This window comes from Pongo abelii, chromosome 9 (genome assembly GCF_028885655.2).
Source record: "Pongo abelii isolate AG06213 chromosome 9, NHGRI_mPonAbe1-v2.0_pri, whole genome shotgun sequence".
In the NCBI taxonomy this organism is placed as follows: Eukaryota; Metazoa; Chordata; class Mammalia; order Primates; family Hominidae; genus Pongo; species Pongo abelii.
The window spans coordinates 7,022,977-7,045,804 of NC_071994.2; the positions used below are offsets into that span (position 1 = coordinate 7,022,977).

At 59.0% G+C, this 22,828-nt stretch overlaps 4 protein-coding genes across 7 annotated transcripts; 3 read left to right on the forward strand and 1 right to left on the reverse strand.

The window, feature by feature from the left end:
- The first annotated feature begins 998 nt into the window (after positions 1 to 998).
- Positions 999 to 5,209, forward strand: TBX10 (T-box transcription factor 10). Its single transcript, XM_054524979.2, has 8 exons — positions 999 to 1,068; positions 1,141 to 1,408; positions 1,487 to 1,588; positions 2,154 to 2,325; positions 3,411 to 3,566; positions 3,844 to 3,911; positions 4,105 to 4,199; positions 4,628 to 5,209. The coding sequence occupies exons 1-8, from the start codon at positions 999 to 1,001 to the stop codon at positions 4,915 to 4,917; spliced, it is 1,221 nt and encodes a 406-aa protein (XP_054380954.1). The 3' UTR covers positions 4,918 to 5,209.
- A 985-nt stretch (positions 5,210 to 6,194) lies between these two features.
- NUDT8 (nudix hydrolase 8) lies at positions 6,195 to 10,193 on the forward strand. Of its 2 annotated transcripts, XM_002821437.4 has the most exons (4): positions 6,195 to 6,854; positions 7,545 to 7,677; positions 8,196 to 8,273; positions 8,345 to 10,193. In XM_002821437.4, exons 1-4 carry the CDS (start codon positions 6,661 to 6,663, stop codon positions 8,648 to 8,650), a joined length of 711 nt encoding a protein of 236 aa, XP_002821483.2. In that variant the 5' UTR covers positions 6,195 to 6,660; the 3' UTR covers positions 8,651 to 10,193. The 2 variants fall into 2 exon arrangements, with proteins under 2 accessions (XP_002821483.2, XP_054381506.1); XM_054525531.2 differs by lacking the exon at positions 8,196 to 8,273 and having other exon boundaries at positions 6,331 to 6,854.
- A 1,040-nt stretch (positions 10,194 to 11,233) lies between these two features.
- Positions 11,234 to 17,970, forward strand: LOC100454217 (double C2-like domain-containing protein gamma). 2 transcript variants are annotated; one of them, XM_054525529.2, is made up of 8 exons: positions 11,234 to 11,310; positions 12,050 to 12,410; positions 12,579 to 12,808; positions 13,028 to 13,137; positions 13,220 to 13,355; positions 14,812 to 14,969; positions 15,067 to 15,148; positions 15,284 to 17,970. In XM_054525529.2, exons 1-8 carry the CDS (start codon positions 11,260 to 11,262, stop codon positions 15,584 to 15,586), a joined length of 1,431 nt encoding a protein of 476 aa, XP_054381504.1. In that variant the 5' UTR covers positions 11,234 to 11,259; the 3' UTR covers positions 15,587 to 17,970. The 2 variants fall into 2 exon arrangements, with proteins under 2 accessions (XP_054381504.1, XP_054381505.1); XM_054525530.2 differs by lacking the exons at positions 11,234 to 11,310; positions 12,050 to 12,410 and having other exon boundaries at positions 12,417 to 12,658; positions 12,736 to 12,808.
- On the reverse strand, positions 15,883 to 21,596 carry NDUFV1 (NADH:ubiquinone oxidoreductase core subunit V1). Of its 2 annotated transcripts, XM_024255999.3 has the most exons (10): positions 21,354 to 21,596; positions 19,942 to 20,024; positions 19,698 to 19,868; positions 18,786 to 18,969; positions 17,856 to 18,045; positions 17,217 to 17,429; positions 16,855 to 17,021; positions 16,446 to 16,527; positions 16,159 to 16,304; positions 15,883 to 16,052 (listed from the first exon to the last, which is right to left on the reverse strand). In XM_024255999.3, exons 1-10 carry the CDS (start codon positions 21,423 to 21,425, stop codon positions 15,966 to 15,968), a joined length of 1,395 nt encoding a protein of 464 aa, XP_024111767.2. In that variant the 5' UTR covers positions 21,426 to 21,596; the 3' UTR covers positions 15,883 to 15,965. The 2 variants fall into 2 exon arrangements, with proteins under 2 accessions (XP_024111767.2, XP_024111768.2); XM_024256000.3 differs by lacking the exons at positions 16,446 to 16,527; positions 16,855 to 17,021 and having other exon boundaries at positions 21,354 to 21,532.
- Positions 21,597 to 22,828: the final 1,232 nt, after the last annotated feature.

Below are 22,828 nucleotides of genomic sequence, written 5' to 3' on the forward strand. Positions count from 1 at the left end.
ACAAGAGTTCCAATTTCTTGAGGCCAGGCATAGTGGCTCACGCCTGTAATCCCAACACTTTAGGAGGCCAAGGTGGGAGGATCACTTGAGCTCAGGAATTCAAGACCAGCCTGGGCAACATAGGGAGATCCCATCTCTACAAAAAAAAAAAAAAAAAAAAAAAAAAAGGAGCCATGTGTGGTGGTGTGCACCTATAGTCCCAGCTACTTGTAAGGCTGATATGGGAGGATCACTTGAGGCCAAGAGGTCGAGGCTGCATTGAGCTATGACAGAGCTGCCGCTGCACTCCAGCCTGGGCAACAGAGTAAGATCCTGCCTCAAAAAAAAAAAAAAAAAAGGGAGTTCTAATTTTTCCATCTCCTTACCAACACTTTATTTTCTGGTTTCTTTTCTAATAGCCATCTTAATGGGTATAAAATGGTATCTTATTTAGCTAAGATTTTTTTTAATTGGAGGGGTGAAGGGTGACAAAGCATTTGGCCAAGACTTGTGCCGGGATTGCAGATCAAAAGACAAGAGTTTAGAAGAGTGCAGAGACCTGAGAAAAAGACGGTAGGATGGGTTTCTGGAGGCAGGCTCTGGGCGGGTTGTCAAGGTCAGGGATGGGTAATTGGTGCTGAATGGGGGGCTCTTCTTGTCTCAGCTCTCCTTCAGCAGCACCGGGAGGCAGGGTCCCACAGAGCTGGGGAAGACCCCTGCCCCCTCCCCCCCCCACACACACATATCATTTAGAACAGGTGCTGTTTGTGAAGGGCCCCCCTGTGCACCAGCCCCTGTGCGTGGTCACTAATCCTCACATCGGCCTTGTGAGGCAGGTATTAAGAACCCCTTCCGACAGATGTGGAAACTGAGGCTCCAGGAGGTGAAACAATTTGCTTGAGGCCACATAGACACAAGATGGCCCAAACATTCTCTGGGGAGCAAGACAGGCCCTGACGCTACCCTCAAGGAGCTTGCTGGCAAAAAAGACTTTAAGTGAGCATTTACCTCACAGAGTGATGCTGAGTGGGGGATCCTGTGAGAACACAGCCCTGGCAGTCAGGGAGGGCTTCCTGGAGGAAGAGGCATGTAGGTGCAGCCTGAAGGATAAGAGCTGGCTGGGTGATGCGTGGGGCCCACACTTCCGTCCTCTCTCCACAGCCTTCCTGTCTGCTGGCCTCGGCATACTTGCACCCTCAGAGACCTACTCCCTACCCACAACCAGCTCTGGCTGGGAGCCCCGGCTGGGGTCGCCATTCCCATCAGGCCCTTGCACCAGCTCTACTGGGGCCCAAGCTGTGGCCGAGCCCACTGGGCAGGGCCCCAAGAACCCACGTGTGTCCAGCGTGACGGTTCAGCTGGAGATGAAGCCCCTGTGGGAAGAATTCAACCAGCTGGGCACTGAGATGATCGTCACCAAGGCAGGCAGGTGTGAGCAGCGGGGGCGGGGTGGGGCAGGGGCCAGGGCTGGAGCCACATCCGGCTGCTGAGCACCTCCCTCCCGCAGGAGGATGTTCCCCCCCTTCCAGGTGAAGATCCTGGGCATGGACTCCCTGGCCGACTACGCCCTGCTGATGGACTTCATCCCCCTGGACGACAAGAGATACAGGTGCGGGGACCGGCCTGGGGCACAGGCTCAGGTCTCAGGTGCTGAGACCAGGAATTAGACCCTTCCTGCACCCCAAGGTGAGGCAGGGGCCTGTCCAAACAATGCCAGGGAGGTGCAGCCTAAGGGCAGGATGACAGACAGGCAACAACAGCCTGAGGGCAGGAGGGAGCCCAGCTCAGGGTACCCAGCAGACTTCCATGGGCAGTGGGCTAGCCTCGGGCAGGCAGCTTTCCATGGGCAGTGGGCTAGCCTCGGGCAGGCAGCTTTTCATGGGCAGTGGGCTAGCCTCGGGCAGGCAGCTTTCCATGGGCAGTGGGCTAGCCTCGGGCAGGCAGCTGAGAGGTCTAGCCCAGGGCAGCAGGGGTTATCCTGTCATCCACCAGCCAGGTGCAGCCACAGGGAGCTCAGGTCTCAACAGGATTCTCTGAGCCTTGGGTTCCTTAGCAAGGTGCCCGCCAGGTGGGGTGAGCAGTGTTGGAGTCAGCAGCAGCCCCTTCATCCCACCTGTATTGTTCAGGTGCGACTCTGGTTGGGGCAGCCCTCACCACCTCGCTGTGCTCCCCAGGTATGCCTTCCACAGCTCGGCCTGGCTGGTGGCGGGCAAGGCAGACCCAGCCACACCTGGCCGCGTACACTTCCACCCCGACTCACCGGCCAAGGGTGCCCAGTGGATGCGCCAGATTGTGTCCTTCGATAAGCTCAAGCTGACCAACAACCTGCTGGATGACAATGGCCATGTGAGGCCCGGGCCACGGCGGGGACGGAAGGGCCTGGGGTTAGGGCTGGTAGGGACTTTGGTGTCCAATGGCCTTGATGCCCAGCACCTCTGCCTGCTGCTGATGGCCAAGGCGGGGCGGGGAGCTGGGGTGGCGAGCTCACCTGGCTGGGGGTGGCACAGCAGAGAGGGCTGTCCAGGCAGGTGGAAAAGGGGGTGGGGGTGGGGGAATGTTCCAGCATACATTGTGCCCCGCAAAGAGAGGGAGGACAAGGTATGGAACGCCCAGCCTAGGCCAGGCCCGCTTTATGTGCGGACACAGCATCATTGACACTTGGTCAAACAGCCAACGATCCCTGCCCTCACAGAGGTCACTTCCTGGGGCAGAGGCAGGGTCCAGAAGACACTGTGTCCAGCGTCTCAGATAGGGACAAATGCCAAAGAGAAAGCAGAGGTACGGAAAGGGGGCGGAGAAAGGGTGCCACTGCTCTCAGGGGATGCAGGGAGCTGAAGACCTGAAGGAGGTGGGGGATGGAGGGGCCCATGCCCGTCAGAGGGGACAGCAGGTGCAAAGGCCCTGAGGCCAGAGAATCCTGGGCCGGCAGAATTGCAAGACGCATCCATGGGGCCGGAGTGGAGCCAGGAGGGGAAGCCAAGGAGGCAAATGCCTGAGGGGCCGGGCTGACTTCGGGGGGCTCTGGCTTTTACCGTGTGGGGTGGAAGTCGCTGGAAGGTTAGGAGCGGGGGCTATGTGATGTGGCTTCCTGGGCAGCTGTGTAGAGAAGCAACAGAGGGGTAAGGCGGGGACAGCGGACAGGCCGGGAGGCAACCGAGGAAACCGCTGAACGTGACAGTGGCGGGCCGGCACACAGGCAGTGGGTGGCAGCTGGGATGTGGGGTGTGAGAGGACATGGAGGCAAGGATCCATGATCCAAAGGGGCCTTTGACACGGAACCGCAGCCTCTCCAGCTCAGACCCTGCGCTGCCATGAAAGGAACAGGGTGGCAGGCCCGGGGCAGGCTCCTGGCTTGGAGGGAAGGACTCCAGCCTCAGGGAGTCCACTGTAGTCCGCCTCACCCCTGTACCCCTGCTCTGTCCCTTCCACAGATCATTCTCAACTCCATGCACCGCTACCAGCCCCGTTTCCACGTGGTCTTCGTGGACCCACGCAAGGACAGTGAGCGCTATGCCCAGGAGAACTTCAAGTCCTTCATCTTCACAGAGACCCAGTTCACAGCTGTGACAGCCTATCAGAACCACAGGGTGGGTGAACCAGCTCGGGAGCACCCGCTGCACGCCCATTTCACAGGGGTGGAGACTGAGCCCTGAGGCTTGCAGCCCTCACTGGCACAGACTACTGCCCTCCCAACTTGCCCTGAGTATCTGCCGTCAGTCAAGGCCCTGCCCGTACTCCTATCAGCTCAGAGTTCCTGGGCCAAGGGGCCCGGGTGCCAGGGCCTCCTGACTGCGGGTTCCCGGGAGGACAAGGTGGCTGAGCCTGGCTCATGGCCAGCCCACGACTGCACTTTGTCTCCTGCAGATCACCCAGCTGAAAATCGCCAGCAACCCTTTTGCCAAGGGCTTTAGAGAGAGTGACCTGGACTCCTGGTACTGTCTGACCCTGATCCTAGCCCCTCGCCCCCACCCCAGGCATATCCTAAGGCCTCAGTTTCCGACCCTTGTTTCAGGGTCACACCCTCTGACCCATCCTGGGGCCCCACCATCTGAATCTGGCCATGATCCCTGGCCCGGGTTCTTCCCCTTGATCCCCTCCCCCCGTTCTTGCTTGTTCTATCTTCAGGCCTGTGGCCCCACGGCCCCTGCTCAGTGTCCCAGCCCGGAGTCACAGCAGCCTCAGTCCCTGTGTGCTGAAGGGCACCACAGACAGGGAGAAAGGTAAGGCCCCAGGCCTGCAGACATAGTGGGACTAAGGTGTACACGGTGGGCAGGAGGCAAAGGGACAGGACCTCCAGGAAGGGGCTTCAGCAGCTCAGCAAATCCACAGGGCCCCTGTGTGGACACACAGAGGGGGAAGCAGACATGCGTAAGACAATATGGGGCTCAGGACAGAGAGCACAGGCAGGGGGTGCCAGGCAGGCTTCCTGCAGGAGGTGGCTCTCAAGCTGGGCCTTGGAGGACTGGGAAGGGTTTGGACAGAGGGAGAAGGTGAAGAAGAAATTCCAGGCAGAGGGAAAAGCAAAGGCAAAGGCTGAGAGGTAGGTAACTTGGGAAGAAGGAGCAGGAAGGGACCAGGGTAGGCCTGGGATGAGGGATGAGGATGCGATGGGAGGCCCAGAGTCCACTCAGACCATTTCCTCCCTCAGACCCCAACAAAGCTTCAGCTTCCACCTCCAAGACCCCTGCTCAGCTCCATCATCAGCTGCTGCCCCCACCTGAGGCCCTGCTGGCCCCGGCCACCTACAGGCCTGTCACCTATCAGAGCCTGTACTCTGGAGCCCCGAGCCACCTAGGGATCCCAAGGACCCGACCAGCACCATACCCCCTCCCCAACATCCGGGCTGATAGGGATCAAGGAGGCCTGCATCTCCCAGCTGGGCTGGGGCTCCTGTCCCCCACTGTGGTGTGTCTGGGGCCTGGCCAGGACTTCCAGTGATGGCAGAAGCCCTGTGGGGAAGCCCTGCTACCCTGGACCTTACAACGGGTATGGGAATCAGCCTCTGCCCCGCCCCCTCCAGCTCCACCTCTGTCTCAAGAAGAGCAGGGTAGGTGAAAGTCTAGAGAAAGAGGCTACCTGTCCAGGGTCACAGCAAGGCTGGGACCATGACAAGCTTGGAACCAGGCCTTCTACCTCCCAACCCCAGCAGCCTGAATACTGTGCCCTCTTGCTTTGGGGGTAACTCCTGAAAACCCTGCCTTACCTCTCCCTTCCCCCTAACATTAAACTATTTGGCATGAGTGGTCAGAGCACTTCTGTCCTCGTGGTCACGGTGGGTGGGGGCCTCAGGAACTCCCAGACCCATCACAGTCCCCACATCAGCCCTGTAGGCATCCCGAAGCTCTGCCCAGTGCCGTCCGCATCCCTGGGAGCACACAGTAATATTAAAAGTGGTGACTCCAGCCCAGTGGCAGGGCTGCACTTGCCCAGATGAGGATCGAAACTGGCGCTCAGAGAGGCGCGGGACCTGCTCAAGGTCACACAGCAGAGCATGGCGGACACCCGCCACCCCACGTTTAAATGCTGTGTGCAAGGCTGGGGTCATCTGGTCCCCAAGCCCAGGGTCTGGTGAAAGGGCGCAGAACCACGGTGGTCAATGACCACAGGAGCCGAGGTAGGAACGGGGGAGGGATTTGGGAATCCGGTCAACACTCAAGGCAGGAAGGGAGAAGAGCTCTGGACGCTGGGACAAGGAGGTCAAAGGCCTGGGGCTGGATTCCGACGGAGCCAGAGGGGAAGACAAGACTGGGGGAGGCGCGCGCCACCCAGCGGCATCGGGAGGGAGGACCGGAGGGAAGGCTGGGCCGGACGCTCCTCTCGCGCACGGATCGACCTCGGGCTCCTAGAGGGGCATCCCCGTGGGATCCCGGCTCCGTACATCCTGGAGCCCCTAAGGGAGGGACGGACCAACGGGAGCCGGCAGGGCCTCATCAGACACCCCAACGCCAGGACCCAACGGGACCGAGGACGGTCGCCGGGCGCTTCACGGTCCGCGCGGTTCCAGGATCTCTGAGGGTACCACCGCCAGGTCCTCCAGCTCCGCGCCCATCTCCCTCCCCGCGGCCACGCCCCCGACCCTGGCCCGGCCCTGCCGGAAGCACAGTCCGCCTGGCCACGCCCCCCAGTCATTCGTACCAAAGTTCCGGTCCAGGCCCCGCCCCCAGCCCGCCCCAGCCTCGATTGCCTACTAGGCCCCGCCGCCCTCTCGCAGTAACGTTCGGGTCCGGCTCCCGCGCAGGCCCCGCCCCGCCACCCTCCCTCCCTCCCTCCCTCCCATCCGGGGGATTCAACGCGTCCCACAGAGGCCCCGCCTTCAAACAGGCCCCGCCCCCTAGCAGACTCCGTCCCACCGAGGCCCCGCCTTCAAACAGGCCCCGCCCCCGAACAGACCCAGTACCACCGAGGCCCAGTCTCCGGGCAGGCCCCGCCCACGAACAGACCCAACCCCGCCCACGAACAGACCCAACCCCGCCCACGAACAGACCCACCCCACCGAGGTCCCCCGACACCATTGCCGCTCAGCAGCTCCCCCGGCGGGACGCGTCGGGCGAGCTGCCCCTTCTCCCTCTCAGCTTCCGGAGGGACCGGGGCTGAGGGACCGGGGCTGAGTGCCCCGCCCCGCCCCGCCTCTTCCCTCGCCCAACCCCGCGCTCTCAGTGTCCCGGCCGCGCAGGACTCGACATGCTGCCCGACTGCCTGTCGGCCGAGGGCGAGCTGCGCTGCCGCCGGCTGCTGGCCGGGGCCACGGCCCGGCTCCGCGCGCGGCCCGCGTCGGCCGCAGTGCTCGTGCCGCTCTGCTCAGTGCGTGGGGTCCCGGCGCTGCTGTACACGCTGCGGTCCAGTCGCCTGACCGGGAGGCACAAGGGCGACGTCAGGTACAGCGGCCGGGAACTCCTCGCCCTTTGCCGGAGGCCACAGGAGCCCGGGGCTGGCAGGGACCTCGGGCAGGGCACTTAGCCCCTTCGAGCCTCGGTTTCCGCCTCCGTAAAATGAGTCTGGGGAGAGTCCCTCCGCCCAAGGGCTGCGGCGAGAGGTCAGCGATCCGTGTCCGTCGGCCCCGGTGCACCTGCCCGGGCGCGACGTCCTAGCCGCGTGGGCCCCCTCGTGCGCCCCCTCGTGCTCCCCTCGTGCGCGTCCTTTCGCGCACGCCTGGGCCCGGGACACCCCTTTGAGCTGTTTCCCGCTAAGAGGGCGGACGCCGCCCCCTGCCGGCGACTACGGAGAGGTTCGGGCCCTGCCCGGCGGGAATTAAGAACATCCTGAGGACAATGTCAGTGTTACTGGGGCCACCATAGGCCGAATTTGGGTATCTGAGCCCCAGGATCTTCTTGCCTCTGCTGCAGACCCTCTTATCCTGCGCTGCCCCGGGCCTCTCTTGCTTATCCCCATTGCTCAGGGAGGTAAACTGGCCTCCAGAGGTCGCATCGCTTGCCTGGGGCCTCCCAGTAAACTAGGGGCAGAGGCAGGCCATACTTCGGTGGGCCACTGGCCCCCCCGCACTGCCGACACCCCGACCTCTCCATGGCCCCAAGAGTCCACGGACCAGACTCCTTTTGTCTGTTTAGTTTCCCAGGCGGCAAGTGCGACCCGGCTGACCAAGACGTGGTGCACACGGCCCTGCGGGAAACCCGGGAGGAGCTGGGCCTGGCAGTGCCCGAGGAGCACGTGTGGGGCCTGCTGCGGCCTGTGTATGATCCGGTGAGCCACCTGGCTGAGGCCACCCCACCCCATTCACTCACTCTGTGCGTGCCCTGGAGCCGGGCTCCCAGGGACCAGGAGAGTGGTCGTGGACCCCCACAGGCACGAAGTGTGGAGGGGTGCCCCTAATCTGCCTGGTCACATGCACCACCCCACACACCCCCTCGGGAAGGGATTGGGAAGGCTCTAGTGTCCTGAGTAGAGGTGGCCCAGGGCGATGGGGTGGGCCAGCTCCGCTCAGCTTGGTGGATTAGGGCCAGGGAAGCTTCATGGGGTAGGCAGGGATTGAACCCAGGCTTGAATGCCAAGTGGGAGATTGTCCTAAGCAGAGGGAACAGGTCTAGTGCATTTGAAGGGACCTGAGTCAGTCAGCATGGCTGGAGGACATAGGCAGGTGGACCCGAACATGACTACCAAAGGCCTACGCATGGCAAAGGGGTCTTCCTCTCACACTCCCCTCCCCAGCCTTCAAACCCAGCCAAGGCCATGCTTCCCTGACTGCCTGCCATCTTCCCCAGCGAAAGGCCACCGTGGTGCCAGTGCTTGCTGGTGTAGGCCCACTGGATCCCCAGAGCCTCAGGCCCAACTCGGAGGAGGTGAGCTGGGGGATGTGAGGAGGTTGGGCTGTTCCAGTCCTCTGTCTACCCTCTCTGCCTCCTGCCTGCAGGTAGATGAGGTGTTTGCACTGCCGCTGGCCCACCTGCTGCAGACGCAGAATCAGGGCTATACCCACTTCTGCCGGGGTGGCCACTTCCGCTACACACTACCCGTCTTCCTGCATGGACCACACCGGGTCTGGGGCCTCACAGCTGTCATCACAGAGTTTGCCCTGCAGCTGCTGGCACCTGGTACCTACCAGCCCCGCCTGGCCGGCCTGAGCTGCTCAGGGGCTGAGGGTCTGGCCCACCCTAAGCAGCCCCTGGCTTCACCCTGCCAGGCCAGCTCCACTCCAGGACTGAATAAAGGTCTTTGACAGCTCTAGAGCTCCTGCTTCTGCTGTACTGGGGCCTTGACCTTAGGCAGACCACTCCAGGTCGCTGGTTGGGGCTCCTCCTTCCAGTCACGCCATTCCCCACAGCAGCGGACACTTCCTGGGTGCCAAGTACTTGGAGTCAATTCATCTTACCCTCACAACAGCCCGTAAGGCGGGGCCAACACTGTCTCTGGCTGGTGAGACTGCTTTCAGGGAGGAGAGACACCTTGCCTAAGGGCCCCAGGCTGGGATTGGAACCAGAGCTCTCAGACTCCACAGCCCAGACTCTTAGGCACTGCACTGCCCATGTCTCAGCCTGCACCTCCTGTTCTGTCTGCTGTGCCTGGCTGACCCTGTGCTGGGCTCCGGGATCCCAGAGAGGAGTAAGGCGCACCCATGCCCCTGGGTGTTACTGCAGGGGTCTCACACACAGAGCCCCTGTGTGTGCCAGCTGCTGTGTGGGGGCCACAGCTGTGGACCGGTCAGATGCTCACCTGCCCTCCAGAGTGAGGAGTGCTCAGTCTAGGGGAGACCTCAGACGAGGTCACACAGATAATCATGTGGTTCCACATTAATTAATCACAGATAATAGTGGAATTACGTAAGACATCAACTAGGTAGACCAGGGTTCTGTGAAAGAGTTGAGGGAGCGGGTGGTCTGAGCTTGCCGTGGCAGGATGGCTGGATCCAGGGGCTCAGGGGCTCCCCTCTTGCTGTGCTTTGCGCTGTGCTGGCCTCAGCCCCGGGGAGGTTGTCTCTAGTGCAGAATGTGAGAGGTTGAGGAGAGGATAGCAGCGTCCATCAACAGAAAACACGGCTGCTCCTTCCCAGCCAGTCTAACCCAGAAGTGCACTTCACTGGCCTGCCTTGAGTCACATGTCCTTCCCTGAGCCTGTCACATGGCCAGTTGGATTTACAATACATTGATGGATAGAGTCTGGGATGCTTGCCTGGGTAGGAGGGGGAACTCCCTGGACTGAGAAGCAGTGGTTCCCGAAGAACAATTGAGGTTCCCACTTTAGACAAAAATCAACTCAAAATGGCCTGTAAAAACCTGAAGTGAGCCGGACGTCGTGGCTCATGCCTGTAATCCCAACACTTTGGTTGGCCAAGGCCGGCCACCGTGACTCAGGAGTTCAAGACCGGCCTGGCCAATGTAGTGAAACCCCATCTGTATAGAAATACAAAAAAATTAGCCAGGCATGGTGGTGCACGCTGTAATCCCAGCTACTCAAGAAGCTGAGGTGGGAAGATCGCTTGAGCCCAGGAGGCAGAGGCTGCAGTGAACTGAGATTGTGCCACTGCACTCCAGCCTGGGCGACAGAGTGAGATCCTATCTAAAAGGAAAAAAACAAAAAAAACAAAAACCTGCAATGGTAACACTACTTGAAGGAAACATATGGGGAAAGTTCTAGACATTGGTCTGGGCAATGATTTCTTGGATAGGACCCCAAAAGCAAAGGCATCAAAAGCAAAAACAGACAAATGGGATGGCACCCGACTAAAAAGCTTCTACACAGCAAAAAAAAAAAAAAACAACAAAGTGAAGAGAGAGACTACAGGATGGGAGAAAATCTTTGTAAACCATACACCTGATAAGGGGGCTAATATCCAAAGGAAACAAGGAACTCAAGAAACAAATATCCCCATTTAAACATGGGCAAAGGACCTGAACATACATTTCTCAAAAGACACGTGAAAAAATCCTCAGCATCGCTAATCGTGCAGGAAATACAAGTTAAAATCTCAATGAGATACCACCTCACACCTGTTAAAAAAGCTACTACCAAACCATGGGAGACAACAAATGCTCGTGAGGATGTGGAGGAAAGGGAAGCCTTATGTGCTGTTGGTGGGAAGGTAAATGAGCACAGCCATTTTGGAAAATCATATGGCAGTCCCTTAGAACACTAAAAATAGAGCTACTGTGTGATTCAGCAACCCCACTTGTGGGTAGTATCCACAGGAATTGAAGTCAGCATGCTGAAGAGGTGTCTGCCTCCATGTTCACTGCAGTGCCATTCACAACAGCTAAGACACGGCAGCAACCTGACTGCCCAGCATCAGACGGATGGATAAGATGGTCTGTCTACACTGTTCAGCCTTAACAAAGATGGACATTCTGTCATTTGTGACAACATGGATCAACCCGGAGGACGATATGCTAAGTGAAATAAGCTAGGCACAGAAAGATGAATACTATACGGTCTGATTTTTATGTGGAATCTGAAAAAGTTGAACTCCTAGAAGCAGAGAGAATGGTGGTCACCAGGGGCTGGAGAGTGGGGGACTAGGGATGGGGAGAGGGGAGACATTGCTCTTAGGGTACAAAGTTCCAGTCAGGAAGAGTAAGCTGAAGGCCCTGTTGCACAGCATGGCAAACATCCCTAACAATAGCGCCTTGTGTATTTCACAGTTGACTGAAGAGTACATTTTAAGTGTTCTTTTTTTCATTAGCCTGTCTGACTCTTTCTACAATGCATATTGTAGAAATCGCATTTCTACACATATCACATCAGAACACCATATTGTACCCCATACACACCTACAGTTATGTTGATTAAAAATTAAAAGAATAACTGGGGAGAAGAGAGGAGAGGGAATGCTGGATGGTTAAAACCAGCCAAGATCCCCTGCAGGGGGTGACCCAGAAACCAAAGGTGAGTAGGAGTGGTCAGGTCAAAGGGCAGGGAGGGTGGCCCAGTTTGGGAGGGGAGTGGGCCATTACTGTGAGATGCCAAGGGGACACTCCTTGGTGAGGTGAAAAGGGGCCATGCCTTACCAAAGGGTTCAGATTTTATTCCAAGCAGGGGTGGAGGTGGGATGATCTGGTTCATGTTGCAGAGTGTAAACTGGCCACCCCCACAGGGCTCCATCATAGAGGCCCCCTCCTGTGGCTCCCCTCCTCTCCTCCCCAGACCTCCCTCCCCTCCCGCCTTCCCATGCACCCCCTCCCCTCCTTCTATGCGCTCCCTCCTTCCCACAAACCACTTATCACCTCCACAGCCCTCTGTCACCTCCGGCCCTCCGGCCCTCCAGCCTCCTCACCTGGGAGCAGGGCCACATGATGGTGGTAAAAATAACTCCCTTTGACAAAGTGTGAAGGGGGCAGAGGGAGGAGGGAAGCTGAGCCTCAGCGCTAGGAAGAAGCTCTGAGAGGGTTCTGAGCTCTGGGTCACCCTCACTCACTGGGGACACAGCAGTCACGGGCTCTGCCCCCCAAGAGTGCATACCCACTGCCAGCAGCAGCAACTCACACTGGGTGAAGTAGCTCCCAGAGCGGTAAGGACCAGGAGCTGGACTGACTCCCGACACACCCAGTCCCCTCCAAAGCCTGCCACGACTCTCCAGGCTGAGGACTCCCCCGGCCCTTCCCTCAACCGTGCGCTCTGTCCTCAGGTCCCTGCATGGTATCAGCGATGCTTCTTCACCCCATTTCCGAGGCCGGGTGCATTCCCGCCAGCCCCAGTCCTCAGGCATTTCTCTGAGTCTCCGCACCCCCATCTGGGTCCCATGGCGGGCACTGCGGCAGCAGGTGGGCAGCCTCCCCGGGTTAGCACGCGGGAGCACATGGCCGTCGATGTGAGCCCGGGCCCCATCCGGCCCATCCGCCTGATTTCCCACTACTTCCCGCACTTTTACCCTTTTGCGGAGCCTGCCCTGCACCCTCCGGACCTGCGCCCCGCAGCAGCGTCCACCATCCGCTCTGCACCCCAGCTGCAGCCCGACCCAGAGCCAGAAGGAGACTCAGACGACAGCAGTGAGTAGGGGCAGGAAGAGGGGGACACCCTGAGCTCAGCCCAGCCAGGAGAGGGAGTGGGGTGTCCCTACCATCTGGCCATGGAGGGGCAAGGCAGGAGGCACGTGCCATGGGTGGGGGCAGACTGAGCTGAGGTAGGAGGTGACCCTGCCTGCCACCCGCCTCTAGCTGCCCCGGGCACCCTGGAGTTCACACTTCTTTTTGATGCAGACAACAGTGCCCTGCGTTGCATGGCTCATCGTGCCAAGGTGAGGATGGGGGTGGGTGTTCCTGGGACAGAGGGCTGGGCCACGGGCCTGTCTCATACCCACTGTCTTGTTCCCAGGGCCTCAAGCCATTGGCCTCAGGCTCCGTGGACGCCTATGTCAAAGCCAATCTGCTGCCAGGGGCCAGGCAAGGTGAGGGGAAGCCCCAGGCCCCCCACTGCTGCCCTCTGGTGGAACACCCAGGCTGGGGCATCCACTTGGCTCTGTTTGGCTCCTCCCCACCCCGCAAGGCCTAGGTCTCAGTTGCTGGGATGTGCAAATAGTGGGGGTGTCCTACCAGGGAGGTACGGTGGGGGGTTACAGGACGGTCTTAGCCCTAGGAGGCCCTGACCCACCCTGCTTGGGCCCTAGGCCAGCCAGCTTCGGACACGCACCGTTCGGGGCACGAGGGTACCTGTCTGGGAGGAGACACTCACCTATCACGGCTTCACCTGCCAGGATGCTGCCTGCAAGACCCTTAGGTGAGGATCCGGCCTGGGCCACCTGGGGGTGAAGCAGAGGGATGGGGCTGGCCTGGCCAGGTCTGACCTGGGCGGCCACCAGGCTGTGTGTGTGCGAGGACCCATGGCTGCGGCAATGGCAGCAGGCGCCTCAACTGGGGGAGCTGCGGGTGCCCCTGAGGAAGCTGGTGCCAAACCGAGCCAGGAGCTTCGACATCTGTCTGGAGAAGCGGAGACTGGTGAGTGGGGCTGGAGCACAGGGTGGGACTGCAGAGGCCAGGAACCTTGTGATGGGGGGAGCTAGAGGGGAGGAACAGGGAGGGGGACCTGGGCAGCATCTGGCCAGGATGACCGGGCTCTCTGCCCTTTCAGGCCAAGAGGCCCAAGAGCCTAGACACAGCCCGCAGCATGTCCCTCTATGAGGTGGGTAGGACAGCTGGGCTGAGCAGGTATGAGGGGGCAGGCCTGGTGGCAGGGGCGTAGGGGACTTGGAGGAACCTGAGGCCAGCTCTCATAGGCCCCGTGAGCCCTCATTGTCACAGGGGACAGCCAGGTACCTAATGGCAAAGTGAGGGTGACTCCCTTGCCAGGGCGGCCCAGAGGAGCTGTGGGGCACTGGGACAAGCAGAGCCCTTGGGGGCGCAGCTGGGCAGAGACCTGCCTTGAGGCAGAGGCTGAAACTGGCGGCATTTGTCCATGGCCTGGGATGGGAGGCTGGGCGAGGTGGAAGAGAGGACAGATGGGTAGGGCTCCCTGGCTGGGGTCTGGCCTGAGGGGAGTGTGGGGGCCACTCCTGGGGCAGGCTGTCCTAGACAGGCCCTTGTCCGGAGACAGTGAGGGTGACTGCAGGGGTTTCTTTGATACCACTGGAGACCAAAGACCTAGTTAGAACCTCTGTGGTTGGTGGGGGAGGCAGCTGGGAGGCTGAGAGCAGGGCCCCCTACCAGCTCCTCCCCGAAGTGCCGGGTGCCCTGCCCCCTGGTGGAGCCACAAGTTGCTGCAGCTGTCGATTAGCCCAAGTGACCAAGGTGGCATGGACAGGCCACTTCACCCAGCGCCAGCCCTGTGTACCCTCCGCCCCAGATCCCAAGCACGACAGCGCCCGGAGCATGGTGGGTGCTCACAGAGCACTCCCGCATTCCTGAGAACCGCCTGTGAGCAAGGTGGTGGGGCTTTCTGCAAATGGAAACCTACCCTGTGGGTGAGAGCAGTGCATCCTCCCCAGGCTTCCTCCCTGAGCCTGTTCAGAAGCACCAGGGCCCAGAGTGTGACAAACGACACTCAGCATCTGGTCCCCAGGGAAGTAGGGGGCGAAGACGGTGGGGTTTTGAAGAGATCTGCTTCTCCTTGGGAAGTGAACATCCTCTCAGAGCCGCTTGCCTACAGGGGTGGCTATGGGCACTGGATGGGAAGCCACTTAGGGAGCTACTGGCATGTCAGCCAGTTCGCTTCCCCTCCATGACAGACGTATCTGACTGGTCATGTGGTCAGCAAGCCTCGCCTTTGGTCAGGCCCTAGAGGGTACAGCTGACCCACAGGGCCACTTCCATGGCACTGGGCAAGTGGCTGTATTGGAAATGAAGTCGTTGCCCCCGATTTCTTTGGGGCCAGGTTGAGCTTTCCTGCCCAGAGCGCGGAGGCTAAAGGGGGTGGGCTTTGGGCTGGATGGGGGCTGACCTCAGCCTACACCTGCAGGAGGAGGTGGAGACAGAGGTGGCCTGGGAGGAACGTGGGCGTGTCCTGCTGTCACTGTGCTACAGCTCTCAGTGGGGTGGCTTGCTGGTGGGTGTGCTGCGCTGCGCCCACCTGGCCCCCATGGATGCCAACGGTTACTCAGACCCCTTCGTGCGCCTGTGAGTGAACTGGGGTAGGCAGCAGGGAGGTGAGGACAAGACGGTGACTCCTCACCTCTCCAGGGCCACACCTAACCCGCCAATCTTCCCCGTTCAGTTTCCTGCATCCAAATGCAGGGAAGAAATCTAAATTCAAGACCAGTGTTCGCAGGAAGACCCTGAACCCCGAATTCAATGAGGTGAGCCAGGGCCAGGCAGGTCCCAGCCAATCCTGGCCCTGACATGCTGAGCCACTACCCTACCGTGGCCTGCTTCTTAAGCTGTGGAAGAGCCGAGGCTGCCTCCTTCCTGCCTCTCTGCCCTTCTCCCTGCAGGAATTCTTTTACTCAGGCCCACGGGAGGAGCTGGCTCAGAAGACGCTGCTGGTGTCCGTGTGGGACTATGACTTAGGCACGGCTGATGACTTCATTGGTGAGTGGGAACATGAGAAGCTGGGGTGGGGGCCCAGTAGGCTCCTGGCGGTTCCTGACCCATCCCCCATGGCAGACGGGGTGCAGCTGGGCAGCCATGCCAGTGGGGAGCGCCTGCGGCACTGGCTTGAGTGCCTGGGCCACAGTGACCACCGCCTGGAGCTGTGGCACCCGCTGGACAGCAAGCCTGTCCAGCTCAGCGACTAGCCCATGGGCCCTGCCTGCTGCCCCTCCACTACAGCTGCCTGAAACGTCCCCACAAAAATGGTGGAGGCTGGGGCTGCCTTACCCATCATGCCCAGCCCCAAGTCAGAGAGGTGTTTCCTCTCTCCCCGCTTTCATATTCACCCCACCCCAAATCATGGAGCCGAAATAAACATCTCCTTCAAGCCAGACGAGACCCTGTCCTTTCTCTGGCCATGGGCCAGACTGGACCCTGTTCTCCCCTCCCACCCTTGAGGATCTTGTGCTGGGTAAAGGGTAAAGAGCACAGTCACAGCAGCTGCAGTGGGAGGGTGGGCAGCACTCGCTTTATTGTCCAGCATTCCAGACGGATAGACGCAGGACAGCAGGCCAGAGTGGTGGGCTAAGAGACAGCCTGCTGGGCCTGATGCTGCTGGGCAAACCGCTGCATCCGCTCCTCGAGCTCCGGCCGAAAGTGGCGGATCAGACCCTGGGGTCGGTGGGGGGACCGTGTGAAACAGAGTCCAAAAATCCCCCAACACCCTGGGTCCTTGATGCCATCCACCCTCCGTGCTACGCAGAAGGGTGGTGAATACCTGCACAGGCCAGGCGGCCCCGTCACCCAGAGCACAAATCGTATGGCCTTCTATCTGCTTGCTGATCTCCCACAGGGAATCGATCTCGGCCGGCTGGGCGTCCCCCCTCACGAAACGTGCCATCACCTTGTTCATCCAGTCCACACCTGCAGCCACAGCCACAAGAGAGGGCCTGATGATCTCCCCAGCCAGGATGTGGGGCGGCGCTTGAGGGGTACAGGCCACGCGGTGGGGTGGAGGTTAAATGAAGCCACAGCGAGCAGACCCCCAACCTGCCCGATGCTCACCCTCACGACATGGGGTACACTGGCCACAGCTCTCGTGCTTATAGAACTCAATGAGGCGGGCGATGGCTTTCACGATGTCGGTCTGGGTGACGAGGGGCAATTAGCAGGCACCCACAGCCAGACAGAAGCCTGGGCCTCAGCCCCCTAGCAGCAGCCCCTCCCCCAGCTCCAGAAGCTCTTCCCAGCCCACCCAGCGTTCTGGCCTCCTCCAGCCTCCCTGGGCCCCCTGTGCTGCCCAGACTCCGGGGTATTCTCCTCAGAGCAGCCTTCCTCCCTCCTCTTCCACCTTGCTTTATCTCAGGCTGCAGGAACTGAGACCTGAGTGCTGGCAAGAGGGTTTTCTGGGAGGCCCAGGGAGGGAGACAGCAACCAGGAGGGCAGGGACCAGGGCTGGTGTGTGAACCCTTACCGAGCGGTCCATGACGATCACCGCGGCTGTGCCCAGGCCTGTCTGTGCCTGCACCAGCGCGTCGAAGTCCATCAGCACCGTCTCACACACAGACTTGGGGATCAGTGGGGTAGACGAGCCGCCAGGGATCACAGCAAGGAGATTGTCCCAGCCGCCCGTGACACCCCCTGGGGCCCCAAGTCGGTCCCCAAAGGGATGCATGGTCAGGGCTGGGGCCGGCACACCTGCCTAGTCCTGAGCCCAGGCCCTTAGTCAGCCCCTAGACCCAGCCCCGTCTCCTGAGCCCTCCCGTCCAGGCTCTCTTCGTGGACACCTGCCCCTACTGTGCACCCACCCACCACCTGGCTGGCCCCAGGCCTTACCAGCATGCTTCTCAATCAGTTCTTTCAAGGGCACAGACATCTCCTCCTCCACAGTGCAAGGGTAGTTGACATGGCCAGAGATGTTGAATAGTTTGGTGCCTGAGTTGCGTTCTCTGCCAAAGCCAGCAAACCAGGTACCCCCACGGCGGCAGATTGTGGGGGACACTGCCACTGTCTCCACGTTGGCCACAGTTGTGGGGCAGCCAAACACTCCTTCAGGGAAATGGGAAGAGAACAGGTGGCTGCTAGGGGGTGGGGCAAGTTTCCTGGCAGGGAGGTGTGTCCCAGGGTCTGGCTCCCATGGCAGAGCCCCTGCTCTAATATCCCCTTATCATTCTTATCCCTGCTGGACCCCGAACTCCAGAGATGCCTCATTGCCTTGTTCACCACCATGCCCTTAGCCTCAGCACAGGCACTGTGAAGGTGGAGCCACAGAGCAGCACTGGTGCGGGGGGGACGGAGGCAGGAGGAGGGACTGCAGGCGGCTCTGGGGGAGCCTGTGTGTTGCTGCTAGCCTACTCTCTATCTGGCCCCAGCCGGGAAGGCACTCAGAAATCCCTAAGAACAATCCAAAGGGAGCCTAGCCAGATCCTGGGTGTCACAGGACACAGTCTGACCCAGGGTTACACCAGGCCTTACCCACGTCTGCGGGGAAGGGGGGCTTCAGGCGGGGCTTGCCCTGCTTGCCCTCGATGGACTCGATGAGCGCTGTCTCCTCTCCACAGATGTAGGCCCCAGCCCCGCGCACCACAAACACGTCAAAATCATAGCCAGAGCCACAGGCATTCTTGCCAATCAGACCTGCCTCATAGGCCTCTCGGATGGCCACCTGCAGGACAAAGGTGTGAGTTTCCCAGCCCACCCCCAGCCCAGGAGTCAGCCTATAATTTCAGGAGTCATGAAGCCCTTGAAGGCCTCCCATGGTGAAGCTCCTAATGCTCCTGGTATAAAAAATTTTTCTAGCTTAGTAAAACGAATTGGAAAACTTGACTATGATCTGGAACAGATAAGCAAGAAGGAATACGTAAGTAAGCTGCTTTGCTGCCAGGAAAATAAAAATGAAGTAGCTATTATCAGGTCTCCTAACTACCCTAGTCTGTGAGGAAAAATAAAAGTCTTTATAAAATTAAAATAAAAATGTAATTGCCTATATCCCTATTGCCTTAACCTATTTTATTTTTCTATATTTCCTACAGATATAAGTATAATTCATAGTTCCAAGCAATGAACATAATGTAATTTCTCCAAATAAGAATTGTTTATATTCACAATTATTCAGCTCTCTTGCTAAACACGTAGTTCCACTTAGGTTTTTTCTTCTTACTACTTGTTATTATAAAAAATACTATATTTTTGAAGCAAAAAAATTTACACCAGCAGCATTAGGAGCCCTGGAAGGAGGCTTTGGGAGCCAAGTCCCATCTGGGATGCATGCAGGACTGGCCACCACTCCCCCAGTTCAACCACTGAGAGACCAGGTACTAACACCTCAGAACGACTGTGCTGGGTGAGGGGTGTGTGAGTGCACACTGAGCACCTTCTCATCTGTCCACGTCTCTCCCTGCCCACCTGCAGATTGGAGGCCTCATTGTAGAACTCCCCTCGGATGTAGATATAGGCGGCACGGGCGCCCATTGCCCGGCCCCCCACCAGGCAGCCTTCCACCAGCTTGTGAGGATCATGGCGTATGATCTCCCGGTCCTTGCAGGTGCCCGGCTCCCCCTCGTCTGCGTTCACCACCAGATACTTGGGCCTGCAGGGGCCCACAGGTCAGACAGGCTACAGGGCCACCAGGACTGGGTCTTCAACTCCATGCCACCCCACTCCACCCAGGGAGGCCTCAAAGATGTCTCCTCTGACAGCCAATCCTTCACTGCCCTCCCAACATGTCCCAGGGGCTCTGCTTGCCCACCACCAATGACAGGGAGCTCACTGCCTATTCTATCTTTGGGTGGCTATGACCACAAGAAAGGTCTTCATTCAGCTCATGCAAACATCTCTCCTTGTGTCTGCCCCCGAGAGCCAGATTCTACTCTTGGTGACAAAGAGCACTCCTCAAGCTCTACCATCAAAAGGAGGTAAAGCAGGTGACATCTATCATTTGCTTTATGTGCCAACCAGCGTACAGGCCAAAAGCTGTATGAACATTCTCTCTTTAATCCTTGCATGATATCACCGTACCTGTTTACAAAAAGGAAGCTAAGGTTCACAAAGGCCGGGAAATTGCCCAAACCTCTATGATTAGGAGGCAGAGCTAGGATTTGAACTAAGTCTGCCTGAGTCAAAATCATGTGTTGATTCTGCTACATAAGTCTCCCCTGTGGAAGTCCACAGAGTAAGTCCCATCCATTTAAGGCCTGGGAACATGTGCCCACCTCGTTCATGCTAAGTTTCTAAGGAAAGAGCCCAAAGGCCCAGGGAAACCCCAGCCACCCCCAAGTCTCTCCCACAGCCACATCTGCCCCACCCCCACACACACACCTGCCATCTGAGGGCTTATTCATGAAGCTCCACTTGAGGCCAGTGGGGAAGCCAGCGCCTCCACGGCCCCGCAAACCCGATGTCTTGATCTCACCCAGGATCCAGTCGGGCCCCTTCAGCAGGATCTCCTTTGTCTTGTACCAGTCACCTCGACTCAGGGCACCTTTCAGCCTGTACAGAATAGGGAAGGCAGTGAAGGGGATGCCTTGCTCCGGGACCCAACACACTAAGGGCACTGTCTCACCTCCAGTCATGGCGGCCGTACAGGTTGGTGAAAATCCGGTCTTCATCCTTCAGCGAGCCAAATGAGGTTTTCTTGGGTGCTGTCTAGGGAGACAAAGGGTCAGGAGGACCAGCAGCGCTCTGGGACCATGAGGGATTGGGCCAGAAGCTACAGAATCTTGGGTCTCCCTATTTAGGAGGGGCTGGGCTAGGGCTAGGGAAGCATCTATAGCATCATAGCTACCACTGCCACTTAGTAAGCATTTTTTTTTTTTTTTTTTTTTTGAGACAGACTCTTGCTCTGTTGCCTAGGCTGGAGTGCAGTGGTGTAATCTCAGCTCACTGCAACCTCCACCTCCCAGGTTCAAATAATTCTTGTGCCTCAGCCTCTGGATAGCTGGGATTACAGGCACTCACCATCACGCCCGGGTAATTTTTGTATTTTTAGTAGAGACGGGGTTTCACCATATTGGCCAGGCTGGTCTCGAACTCCTGACCTCAAGCGATCCGCCTGCCTCAGCCTCCCAAAGTGCTGGGATTACAGGCGTGAGCCACCGCGCCCGGCCATTAGTAAGCATTTTGTTCAGCAGGTACTGGATGGAAGCATTTTACATCCAAAATCCCATTTCATCCTCATAACAACTCTATAGGAACTATTTTCTCTATTTCACAGAGGAGAAAACTCAGGCTCGGAGCAAAAGGAACTTATGGAAGGTCTCACAGTCAAAAGCAGCAGGTCCAATGTGAGCCCAGGTCTGTCGGTGGCCAAAGCCCACAGCTGCATCACTGCACCACACCGCCCCACAAGCCGAGTGTGGCGGCTTGGCCCTTTCCTGGCCCGGCTGCCCTGCTGGACCAAAACTTGGGTAGGCCGGGGGCCTTTTATATTCCTAACTCGGCCGAAGAGGCGAAATGTGTTTACTGATGGGAAAGAAATGCCTCCTTAACACACAGGTGATGGAGGGGCTCACTGAGGATGAAATGAGGAGCCCCACGACCCAGTGGAGAGCGCCCCAGCTGAGGGCGACGGGATTCCCATCCTTTTAAGAGCACTTTTCAGCCACTTCAGGGCGCAGAGCAGTGGACGGGAAATCAGGAGGTGCGCATCCCTAAATAGGGCAATGACCCCTTCACGCCCTACAAGGCTGTGACAAGGAGGGAATGAAAGACTAGGGCACTTCATAACCCGCAAAACTTCCGCCAGGCCGAGGACCGTGAAACAAGGGAAGCCAGCAAGCCAGAGGGCCAAGGGAGTCGGCCCCGCGTTGGGACCCGTTCCCCTACTTCAACCAGGCCGAAGCGAGGGCCTTCCCACCTGGCCTGGGGAGAAGGGCTCTCCAGAGGCCACTACAGACCCCAGGGACTGCTCGTGCACAGGGGCGGCCGCGACACCCGGCCCCGAACACCCGTGGCCCCAGCCAGGCCGGGCCTCACCGTGTCACCGCTGAAACGCACAGATACCCGCGCGGGAAGCGACCAGCCGAGCAGCCGCCGTGCTGCCAGCATCGCGGGGGGCCAGCTGGGTCACCTCACGCTGTCACCTTCACAGCACTGAGGCTGAGGAACTGGCGCGATAGACACGCTAGGTGGCGCGCAGGAAAGACGTCACGCGCCCGACGCCGGCACCGCCCACCGGTATCGCTGCGCCCCTTCAACTTCGCCAGCGGCCCCGCCTCCTCGGGGGAGGACTGAGAGGCCAGTGCCTTGGCGCCGGGGCTTCTGGGAGATGTGGTCCCACCGGCTTGGGGTCTGCCTTCCTCCCTCCGCCGGGCTGGCATTTACCGGCGGCTGTCCCCACCCCTCGCTCTTTCGCTCCCTCCTTAGCCCGCTTCACTTCGTGGACTACGCCCGCCGGCTCCCAGCCTTTGATGCCACAAGTAAACAAACCTCGCATGTCGCCTTCTGCTGGGTCCTGGTGTGTTCCACTTTCTATAGATTCGGCGTTTAGTGTGCACCTGCGGTATGCATCGGTGTATCATGGGAGGAGGGAAAAGTCAAGCAGGTCATGCCCGATCCTCATGACTACGTTGCAATTATTCTGCCCAGTGCGAGCCCTGCCAGACTGTGGGCTTCCCCACACCGGGCGTCCATGTGCTCGAGGAAGGATTGCCGACTCCAAGGCAGAGGGTTGTTCGCGGAGGTCTTCCCGGAGGGCCTGTCACGGAATCCTAGGCTGGGGTGAGGCAGAGAGGATGCAGATGGTCAGTGCACGGCGCATCCCCTTGCTGGCGCCGCTGAGTTCTCTCAGCTCTTGTCAGGAGAGTCCAGCACTTTGTGCTTCTGCCCAAAATCCTGGCATGGTCCCTGCTGCCTTTGGAATCAGCCACTGGTCCAGGATTTAAGGGCTCTGCGACCCCGTCCTTCGCCAGGGTCATCACGCCCAGGCCACTGCTGTGAACCCCATCCCCATCCCCCAAGACCCCTTTCTGCCGTCATTAGACTTTAGGGCGTTTGTGTGGCTGTCCCCTTCCCTCGGTTTTCCCCTGACCTGAGGAGGTCCCTGTGTCCTTTGCCTTCCCAGGAGGTCTTGGAAGCCTGATGAACTCGTCTTTTTCAGTTTCCTGGAACTCTCTGCTGTGGTCCTCGTGATAAGAGTGACCTTTTTGGCCTGCTCTCCCCAGCTCTTTTCCAGTCCTCATGGGGAGGAACTATCTCTGTTCTTTTGTGCTGTAACCATCCTTCCTTATCTCTCTAAAACGTGCTGTTTACAAAACTCCTTTGCAGCTCTTTTCTCACATACCCCGCAGCGGCCCCGCAAGGTGTTCACTCCATTTTGTCCACGAAAAAACTGAGGCTCAGGGGGGTTTTGTCCTTTGTCTGTGGGCATGAAGCTGCTGAGTGGTGGAGCTGGACTAGAATCTAGGCCTTTCTTCCCTTCCACAGTGCCCCACATACAGCAAACCCACAGA